The sequence below is a fragment of the Varroa destructor genome, unplaced genomic scaffold (genome assembly GCF_002443255.2).
Source record: "Varroa destructor unplaced genomic scaffold, Vdes_3.0 BEIS01000006.1, whole genome shotgun sequence".
Lineage (NCBI taxonomy): Eukaryota > Metazoa > Arthropoda > Arachnida > Mesostigmata > Varroidae > Varroa > Varroa destructor.
The window spans coordinates 12,104,161-12,115,400 of NW_019211459.1; the positions used below are offsets into that span (position 1 = coordinate 12,104,161).

The 11,240-nt window shown below is 37.9% G+C and overlaps 1 protein-coding gene and 1 long non-coding RNA gene across 3 annotated transcripts in view; one reads left to right on the top strand and one right to left on the bottom strand.

Annotated features, from left to right (window-relative positions):
- The window catches only part of LOC147754862 (uncharacterized), a 37,538-nt gene extending 34,301 nt beyond the window's left edge, over positions 1 to 3,237 (bottom strand). The window contains exon 1 of the long non-coding RNA XR_015329821.1: positions 3,107 to 3,237. This is a non-coding gene — a long non-coding RNA (uncharacterized LOC147754862). The remainder of the gene's footprint in view (positions 1 to 3,106) is intronic.
- On the top strand, positions 2,848 to 8,956 carry Nct (Nicastrin). Of its 2 annotated transcripts, XM_086992310.1 has the most exons (5): positions 2,851 to 3,067; positions 4,461 to 4,673; positions 5,216 to 5,475; positions 5,922 to 6,122; positions 7,528 to 8,956. In XM_086992310.1, exons 1-5 carry the CDS (start codon positions 3,022 to 3,024, stop codon positions 7,912 to 7,914), a joined length of 1,107 nt encoding a protein of 368 aa, XP_086848436.1. In that variant the 5' UTR covers positions 2,851 to 3,021; the 3' UTR covers positions 7,915 to 8,956. The 2 variants fall into 2 exon arrangements, with proteins under 2 accessions (XP_022667747.1, XP_086848436.1); XM_022812012.2 differs by having other exon boundaries at positions 2,848 to 4,673.
- Positions 8,957 to 11,240: the final 2,284 nt, after the last annotated feature.

The following is an 11,240-nucleotide window of genomic DNA, read 5'->3' on the forward strand; positions in this document are numbered from 1 at the left end:
AAAAGATCTTGCGTGACCGCCAGCCAAAAACGAAGTAAGATTTCCCCTGGTGTCCATTTCGAACAGGTATTACTCGCGCATAGCAAACGTTCACAACAAGGACAAGGCTTTTAATATATCTAACTCAAGAAAAAATCACACCAACGACCCCAACATGCTTACAGCCGGCGGTCGTGCATGAAAATAGGGCATCTATTCACCAATAAAGATTATGATAATTGATCGTTATACCCATGATCGTCTTTCATAAAGTTAGTAGCTCACCTAGCGAGCTTCGATGCATGTAAATGTGAAGTTTCTCCTTGCCTTTTTTGACTATCTATTTATCACAAGCGATTTAGATTAAGGATTCTACCACTTGACAGTAACGTTGTCGTTACTAAGAATATGGCACTTGGTTGAATAAAAGATCGAAAAATCACGTGTTTTTTTTAGCGTCTACTTAATAATGAGCGCCGGCACTCGAATGTAGCCACATTCACACGGAAAGTTTTGCACGCATATAATGCTTACAGTCATTGCCATGCGCATATATGTACGTATATATATGTGAACCAGCGAGGTCGACGCCGATACGCTGACGCTGGTGGTGGGGGATGGCGATAATTTTCATTGTAAAAATACACACCTGTGTCGTTGGCTGATTGGGTTTAATGAAGTGGTATGGCGTGTGTGTGTGTGTGTGTTTTGCCTTTTGTTTAATCAGACTCAAGTAACCGCTAAACCATTGTAGTACACGTGTTTAGACGCCAGCATTGCTGAATGGACTACATGGTCCTCCGCCAGGCTCTGCGACAACTGAAGAATGAAGAACACTCTTCTGCCATGTTGTTTTACTATATTTGCTCATCTGGTCAGTAGCCGCTCAACGTGAGACTGTAAAGGCTTGACTTTGATCACTTAGGTGGATCTTAGCTTGCTCTTGGCGGCACCATCAACACCAGCTGCTGTTCAGGACTGAATTCAGCATTGAAAGACGACGTTATTGTAATAGAGTTAGTAGCCTACTATTCAATTTTTCAGGATAGAGTAGATCTATACGCCACAGTGTATGCCGTGTTTGGGGTAAGTAAACATACTGTTCTAAACATTGCCATTGACCAATGCATGCCGCTCTATGTCTGTGCGTCCCCCTAGGTACAGTACAATTAGATGCGTGCCAAGAACAAATATATTAGTCTTCTGCCCATTGTATGTGTGTGTGTTTGTAGAAAATAATTGTTGGTTTTTGCGAATTATTGCTGGTATCGCGCTAGATTATAGCCGGTTCATTTGTTAAATGAGTCGGCTAAATCTAGCGCGATAGGAATACATATTGATACTCGAGCGTATTTTAGTGCTGCTATTAAAATTTTTTCTTGATTACCTACAATTCGTGGTTCTATAGTAAGATTAGATGTTCCTATAATTTGATCTTTAGGATTTATTTTTTTATTTACACTAGGGGGTATTACTGGTGTAATTTTAGCAAATTCTTCTATTGATATTGTTTTGTATGATACATATTATGTTGTTGCTCAGTTAGACAGCCATTGGTATCATACAATTATATATATATATATATATATATATGATTTCAGCTTCGAAACAGTAGTTCGGAAACCCTTTTAACGCGGAATAAAATTTGAGAGCCGGCATATGCTTCTCTTCAGCCACCATTTTATATAGGAAGATTCCAGTTTTCTAAAGTAGCGTCTCCTACTGAGGCATCTTAATATACGTTTCTGTTGCTAAACCCTATAAAAGATACCACTGTGTTTTTCTTTAGTACATACAGAAATTCAATAACAAACAAAAACACAAAACGCATGATAAACTGATAGTCAACCACTTGGCTAATAACATAAAAAAATAACATTTTAATTCTGATTTTTTTTCATATTCATTGTTATAATATATTGATAATTATTACAGAGGTAGCCTGGGAGGTAGTTTTGGTCCTCCTGAAAGAAGTTTTTAACATTTGCACAGAATTGGTTTATTTGTTATTTATGCTGCCTATATAAATAGTTGTTAAAGATCTCCTACTGTAATATTTGATACTTGAAAATATGTCTGATAATAAAAATGGGAATAGATGGAATGACCTCAAGAGAAGTTCATATATTTTTTATATACGTTCGTATTGCACCCGAGTTATAGCTCTAGTTATGCACCATCTTTTGCCGTTTTACCAACCCAGCTAGTTTTGCACTTAGTTATTCTGCCTAATTTACGTACCGAACTATAGTTCCAATGTTACCCTAGCCTAATCAGCTATCAGAAATAAAATAAAATTAATAGTATAGAACAACCTTCTTGCGTGTGTTTAATCATATTTATAGCAATAGAGTAAAATAATAATGATTCGTTAATGATAATTTAACGTATAAACATATTAGCAGAGTAAATCATTCATCGAAATAAAAGTAAGTTGTTTAAGGTAGATCTTGACCTCGACGTCTCCTATAGGACGATATTATACGTCAGCAAAAAACGGCTTAACATTTGTGAGTATGCATGTTATAGAATACGATCAGTACACAACCGCTGAACAAACCGTTTGTTCTCAGCTATACAAAGCATACAAACGAATAATACTATAATCGCTTGCAATCTTTTTAACTTTTTTTTTGCAAAATTTTTAAAACTCGCCATCTATTTTCGATACTGCTGGGAATGGACTAACCCCAGTAGATTCACATCGCTGTTTGACATTTCGACAGCTTCAAGTGATTTTTCGCGCGAGCTTCGCTGTTTCCATCCTGAATAAACGCATTATACTTTCAACTGTGTGTCGACACTATACCCCAGAACTGCGTTAGTTAGCTTATCGTGTGTCGGGTTCTGGCCGGTTTACTGTTGTTGATAAACTAGGCTAGGTGTTAGTTGCACTTCGAGAGAAGAGGGTGTCGGGGTGTCAAGATAGCAATGTGTACGCACAGGCTGACGGAATTAGTTGACGTTCCAGTACTGTGGCCCCTCACATAGGGCTGAGTCGTCTCGCATTCAGAAGCGTTTAGTTTTAGCAATCTTTACCAAATGCCGATGACTGAAGCATACCCGTTAGACTTGAAATGTTGTTTGTGTGAGTGAGATACAAATGCTAAAATTTACCATATCTTACCTTGACTAAATCTATGAACGCCTCCGGGCGGATACGACCAGTCACCGCGTCCCAACAGTCGTTTGATGGCCATTGGTTTTTCTCTTTCAGTCTCGAAGAAGCAACAGCTATTAAGAGCAACCTTTTTGTAACGGACGGTCTCGTGTCGATGAAGCCGCTGTCAAGTTGGTGACTCATAATAGGACTCTAAAAAAAAAAAAGGAATTGTCGCTATTTTAGTTGTGTTTGTTATCAGGGAAATCATCAAACCTGGTTGACACTGTTCTAGCGAATAGGTCAATATTCGTACCGGAAAAAACTTCGACGAGGCTCTGGGGAATCCACAGTAAAAGGTCTGTGATGAGCAGTTAGTGTGACGCAAATTAAAATTAGAGAGTATTTTGACAGTAATATAATAACATGTGGTCCGCTATTTGTGCGACGGCTGGGTTTTTCTTGCTGGCGGCGAGGACACCTTTGAGTGTGTCTGCCAACTCCGGCGTTCCGGTACAGGAGCAGTGGGACATAGACCACTTTTGCTTTCGCCGCTTAAACAAAACGCATCAAGTTGGTTGCTCGTCATCGATATCCGGTAACGTCGGGGTGATTCACCTTATCGAAAGTAATGCTGATGCCAAATACGTAATAGGCAATGGGCCTTCCAATATGTACGTGCCGGTAATAGCAGATACCGATCTGTCGGTACAACTGCTCGATAAGTTTATTGAATCGAAACGCGTTGCTGGAGTGATCATATTTCGGAACGGTAGCGCACCGACGAGTTTTTCACCAGACGACACCTGCCCTAATCGCTACTCAAACTACCATACTGACCAGCAAAGTTGCCAATGGAATAAACATCCGGATAATAAGATGACTAGTGCATTTTTCCGTGACTATCCCTTCCCAATGTTCTATGTCAAGAACGGTACGATTATTGGCAAACTTCGAGATTGTTTTAACAAGTTCAACCGTCAGGTCAGTAACTACACGACCTTCGAAAAGCGAAAATGCGCTGTTAAACTCTATTCGCCGATGAATGCGGCCGTCGACACGGTGACTTGTCTACGACGATCCCGACTGTCTGTCGTCATAACGGCTCCAAAAGGCTTTTGCGATCCTCTTGGAGACAACAATGTTGTGACAATCGTGCCCGCTAATCGTTCTCCAGAGGAAAAGGGTTCCTTTGCCAATAAGACGATGATCTTGGTTGCCCGAATGGATACGTTCTCTATGTTCGATAATTTTGCTCCAGGTGCCGATACAGCTGTCACTGGTATTGTATCAATAATAGCTGCGGCCGATGCCATCTCAAAAATGTCTTCAAAAGTACCTCTCAAATATAATATACTTTTTGCTCTTTTCAACGGCGAAGCTTTTGACTATATAGGATCGTCGCGTTTTGTTTATGACCTCATCAAAGGAAAGGCGCCATATAATATGACTGACAAAAATATCTTGTCTCTGATCGAATTTAATCAACTTATTCCTGAGAACAAGGATAAGCCGGAGTGGTTCGCTTATGTGGATAATCAGCAATATCAGGATAACAATGCAACAAAAGAAACGCTTGATAAAATTATGGGCGGTAAGCATATTTCTAGAGTACAGATATTCTTAATCTGAACTGCTCAGTATACATGGATATAAGAACCTTGTCTCGTTTACATACACATTCGTGTTCCTACCTGTTCCTTTATTTAGTTAGTATGCTTTATTCGAGGTTCGGTTGAAAATAGACTCTTAACTAGTGTTTAAAATACAGTAACTACGTCAAATGTGCGTGTGTACCGACTATTTATAGTCTTTGCTACATTAGTAATAAACTTCGAATTTCGATAGGCCGCTTTTATTAGTATTATAAAACGGTCCGGCTCCGTGTGGTCAAATCAACTTTACAGCCACGGAACTCACAATTTGACAACAATAATATCTAGTGATCCAGGGCACTGTCTCACAAAAACAGTAATATGTTGCCAGATTTGTTCAAACAATTTTAGAACAGTGAACAAAATTATATTTATTAAGACATATTGGGCATGTTGACTACATATATATATATATATACATATATGTATATAGAATTATTATAACGTTTTATTTCCCCTTATCTCTCTCGGTGTGTTATAGGACTCAAAATTAACAATGTAACAAAGGGAGCCCTTCCACCAGCGTCTGCGCATAGCTTTTTACGGCTTCTGAGCTCTTCACCCAGCGTGGTGATCACGAATCATAGAGACCGCTATGTCAATAAGTACTATAACTCCTTCTTTGACGACGATCCTCATCGCGTTCAAAATCTAACTGAACTTGCCAAAAACCTCCGTGTCATTGTTGAGAAAGCTTCAAATACGATATTTCGCCTTGCCGGATCCAACAATGACGAATCGGTAAGAGTATATGCAATGCATGTACTTACAGGGGGCTGTCAACCTTGCTATACGAAGTGTACATGCTATGCTATCGCTGTGATGAAAATTCAATATATATATATATGCAATAGAAAAACTTAAATAACAGGAACGAACTATATGTTATATATATATATATACAAAATAATACGTGTTGCGATATACAATTCGTAGTCCGACGCATAGCCTTGTTTATTTCTATGTAAGATAAAATTTCCTAAATGCCAAATAGGAGACAATAAAATAACATTAAGTGCGGACACAGATTTCTGTTTATATATATATATATATATATATATATCACGAACTGTTTGCATTCTGTCTAAAGAACAAAAATACTGATAAGCAAATTACTATGGCTATGGTTGTTTTCAGTTAGAAAAATAATGTCAACTAACTTCTAGCACTGGCGCTGTTTCTTGTAGGTTAAGGTAAACCAAACACTAATTGAGGATCTGCTTGAGTGCTTCCTCGTTAACGCGTCATGCTCGCTGTTTCGCAGTGTCGTTAATGAACAATCCAAGGTTCTCTTACGCAAGGAGCCACTTCAGTTATATGTTGGCGTTGGCGGAGTACATATACAGACACAAATAGCCTATCTTGTATTGGCTTCAGTTTCCGGAGAGGTAAGGAAATTTTTTCGCTTATAGCTTTTCAGGTGACATTTAGGTTAATTTGTCGATTTGAGGTGACACAAATTCAAACGATGGACTTTAATGTAGTATTGATTAAAAGATGTCACTGGCTGATGTCAGATGCTTGATCCCGACAGCAAAATGTGTAGAGTTTTAACTTAAGGCCTGAATAACATAAAATCAACATTTCAAGATAGGCGGCCTTTTTAATCTGTAAACACTATCTTTCTTCGAAAGTTGTCTCTGCGATTTTTACATGGTGACAGAGCTTTTTTTTTGTGGAACCGAAGCTTTATATTGTTCACTTCGCTAGAATAATGCTGTGGTTGGCCTTTCATATTGTGGGGCAAAACAGGACACATACCCGAACTGAGCATGAAATTTAATCAACAAAATGAACATTTTATGGTCGAAAACAATGCCATGGTTAACTTATTTTTGCTACAGCAAAATTATCTCGTAGGTAAAGTGAAACGAAAAGACCGAACAGATGTTATATGAAGACCATAGCACTAAAAACGATCGAGGTTATAAATATTCTATATTTTTCATTTTACCTATTTAACTGTTAATATTTAAGAGCATTAATTAGTCAGTTCATAACATGTGGTCACAGTTCGGAGAAGATTATGTTCTTTCGCATCGGTTCCGCTTCGCTGCGGTAAATACCACTCTAGTTCATATTAGTACTATGAACCTCTATTAGTGTCAATCTTTTTGATCATATCTGTCAAAAAAAAGCAACTTCAAGCATTGCAAAATGAGTACTTACGCCCCATTGCTGAAATCATTCAAACCTCTTCGATATCCTCTTGCAACAGTTTTCATTTATTGATGCCTTTTAGCTCATTAGCTCATCATCAGTTAGTTCATCGTCACTCCTTTTTTCGCTCCGTCCGCAAGGTGGGCCATTGGCAAACAATTTATTCGGATGCCACCCCCACTGTTACTCCATTACTAGTTGTTTCATCAAAATCTATGAAATCTTTTCAGCGTAGAACGTCTTTTAGGCTGCATCAAGAGATAGCTTGATCCACTTGAGGGTTCAGTACCTAAAAATTATCAAATGGTAATTCTACTATTTTTCTTTTAGACAGATCAGCTTCTCCGAATACGCTGTCCTAGTCTCGCCTGTTTTGTACGTGCCTGCACATATAACCAAGTATAGCGAATTAATGTGAAGTGTCTTTCCGGTGCGAATGAAGCACCTCTATTTATTGATGTAGCAACGTATGCTAGTAAAGTACATTTTTAGATTAACTGAATTTTATCTTGTGGGTGTACCATTCGTGTTTATGCACTAAATTCTTGAATCCTATGTCGCCCTGTAAGTGACACCGTAAATTCCCTTAGCGCCGTTTGGTATCTAACGTGTGCTGTCTGCTTATATTTTCAGGTTGTCGAGAACATCACAGACATGAAGTCATGCAAACTCAAGAAGGACGGTTCTGAGTGGTCGTTTGAGTGGATGTTCGGCCCGGCGCCGACTAAGGAACAGCCAGGAATATGTGTACGCCATAGGGTCTTATTGCAAGCCGCAGTAAGCCCCTACTTCGAGAACCCTGACAACGACGATGAAAACGATTATGCGAAATATTCCACTTGGACTGAATCGGTGTGGTCGGCTTCTCGTTTAGAGTTGTTCGTGCAGGCTTCGAGACGTTGTGAACTTGTGGCGATATTGAGCGGAATAGTAATACTCGTCGTTAGCAGCGTCCTCACATTTCTCGTCTACCGCCAAGCGGATGTTATCTTTGAGCAGGCATCACCTGTCGCGTGCTAATGGACATCGAATGATTGACTACGAACCTGCAATGAAAACAAGCTCAAGCATGAAACACCTCCACCGAATCTGTTTGTTCCTATACTTCTGAATTTTTCAAATCTGTGAAAGAGTATTAATTGGAATGAGAATTTACATTTCTTCTCTCGTTATCTCGACGACTGTTGAAGAGCGATTTTGTCATTTATATGGCAGTAGTTTATCGCGCAAGCGTGCCTAAAATACTAATTTGCGTGCTTCGAATTCTTACAATGCGAACATTCTAAGATATCGCCGAAAAATGAAAGCATTAGGGTTATCGTTTGCGGCGAATAGAATACATGGCGCCCAATAGATTTATCGATAGTTGGTGGAGTGCGTGCTGTTATGGGCGCCAGCAACCTGCACTTTATGATGTAAATGCTAATGTAAGAACTGTATATATGAACCATGAATATATAGACAACAAAAAATAAAACGAAAATTATTTGTAGCAAATCTCCCGCTGTATTACAACTGACGCTGGTGGCGGTTGAGATAATGATAGCGTAAGGATTTGTATATTTTTTCATAGAGGAGTAGGAAGAGAATTCGGGAACGCGGTAAAGGGAGGAAAGCAAACGAAGCTACGTTAAACAGTGTTACTTGTTGCCGATCTATGTAAAGGCAATGTATGACATCAAACAAGTAAATATAAGTCTATTGAAGAAATTGAGTCACAAACACATAAGCATGTGATAGTTTTCATTTCTTCCCTAGATAATATTATGCAAGAGACCTACTTCTGATACAAACGACAACAAAATGTATGAACAGGGTGTCCGAAAATAAGAGCGGGTGTTATTCAATGATTTGTTAAAAACAGAAAAGGAAAAGCGAGCAGAATTGAGTGGTCATCGACTCCAAGAGTTAAAAATTGCCTACGAGTGGGCTAAATGCCAGCAAACTTGTATGAGACAGCAAGTCTAACGTGTGATTGAAATGGGTTGCAACTGTTCCTTCCTATATGAGATGCTTTAAGCAAAGAATGTTAATAAACTTCAGTAATTAATTTGGTTCAAAACTTGCTCCACTTTTTAGTTTATAAATTAGCTATCCAGATGTTACTGTGAGCTGTAATAAAAGAGGAATAAAGGTTCTCGGATATCGGCGTGTGGTGCCCAACAGAAGTCTGCCAATATACGATTATTGAAATAGACATTAGGTTATCAAAACATACCAAAACGACTTTTATCTAACTGTTTATTTTGAATTGAACTTGGATAAAAAAAAATGTGCATACGCTCCTATTTAAAGAGATACCTTTATTTCACCAGGATCACTGCTTAAAATCTCGCCAACGACACACATATTACAGAGTTTGTTTGAATAAGAGTCTTTAAGGCGACAACGTTGTGTAATTTCCTAACTAAATAATGCTCTAAATAAAACCAAAACTGTTAACAGTAGGTATAGTGTATATGATGAAATTGACGATCAATAAATGGTAACTGATGTAATTTCCAATGGGCAACTCCGGCGTGGAGGGTTGATGAAAGACAGTATTAGGATTAAGAAGCTATTTCTTATTTTGAACGTTTGTCAAAAAACGTGGTTGGCTGTTTAATGTTTCGAAACTAAATCTTATTTAAATTTTTCCCCGAACTTAACCTTATTAGTAGATAAACCAAATAGAACACAAATGTGACATGTTTTAAAATGATATTTGCAAAATAATGAAAATTCTAATTTTTTTTCAGATTCCTTTCTATAATCTTAGTTACAATTCATTTGGAAAAACATTTGGTGCGCATCATGGAATAGTTTAGCTAAAAGAAAATATGTCTGTAACTACAGGTGTGTCCGAAAATGAACAGAGCGATTGAAGGTTTTTGGTAACTGGACATGAAAATACACGCAAATTTAGTAAGATTATAGCTGTTTGTGACGATTATTAGACTATCTTTGTAGTAGTGGTCGCTAACTGAAGTAAACGTATTTTTGATACAGTAACTTATGTGAAATCATTTCTGCTAATATAATGTTATAGCTCGTCTCATATTGTCTTTGATGTCGGCTGTATGTACTTCTTTATTTTTTTCACCTGTACACATATTCCATTAGAAGAGAACCTTTTATCGATTTTGGGTCTGTTGAAGATCAATCAATTATACATTCATCTGATTGAATCCAGAACGGTTTTTTTCGTTGCATCGATGATCAACATTATCGATATCGACGTACGCAAAATAATATTTCATGCAAAAGCTTGGTCGCGGTTACCAGAGGCTAGAGTCTGTAAAGCATTTAGCGATATGCCTTAAACCGATACTGTAAAAGAAAAAAAATGATCGAAGGAGAAACTTACATAATTTCAGTTTTTGCAGTTTTTACTCGAAGCGGTTTGATGGGTCGTCAGTTTGAAATAGTTCCCATACAAAAAATCTCGAAATAAATCATAACGAATAAAACACTCAAAATAGAATTGCGAGGTAGTCCCATTTTGACTTACCTAAGTTGGCGTACACAGCGCGGGTGATAAAACCAGGTAACTAAGGAATATTTACCACGAACGTCAGAGTTATCCACACACTCGGCCTATCAGGTTGTTAAATTTCGCGATCAGTACTATGAAAAAATCCACACGTGAAATAACTATAATCATGAATATAATCACAATAGTTGTAAAGTCATGGTTTAGTCGAAGGTAAATTCCCAGACTATATTAGTAGTATTTTATTACTTGCATATAAAAAAAAATATGTTGAACTGAAGTAATTATTACTGAAGATTAAAAAAAAAAAAAGGAAAAACAAGAGTGAATTTTCATCAACAATGCCAGTTTCGCGTTCTCTCTTTATTCAATTGGTATGCAGCACACATCGTTTTGTTGGAATCCCTATCTACATGCGGCATAGCGTTGAAAAGTGTCGGTGTTGTTGTACATGATGAATTCCGTTGTTTGTTGTAATTCTTATTCAATTTGGAAAATATATTCATCAGCTATCATAGCCAGAATTTTCCTAAAGCTCGCTTCTCCCTCAACTTCGACTAGACAATATCAAATGACCATAACTGCACTACGTTCTAATAGTAATAATTATCATCGTCACCATCGTACAGAAGAAGCATTTATAGTACAGCGATAACTGAAACGGAGGCATCTCTCATACTCCCCACGTCTCCCTATATCAGAGCATTCAACCTAAACGCTTCGACCAAAAATAGTTTCCCAATAAAGATGACAATTACATTCTCATTAGGTTAACAGGTGGCAAAGAAAGTCTTCACAAAGAAGGTTCGTGCAGGTCGCAATAGGTTTTGCAAACTGTTTCGAAACGGTCTAAAATTGCGGTTTTATGTATATG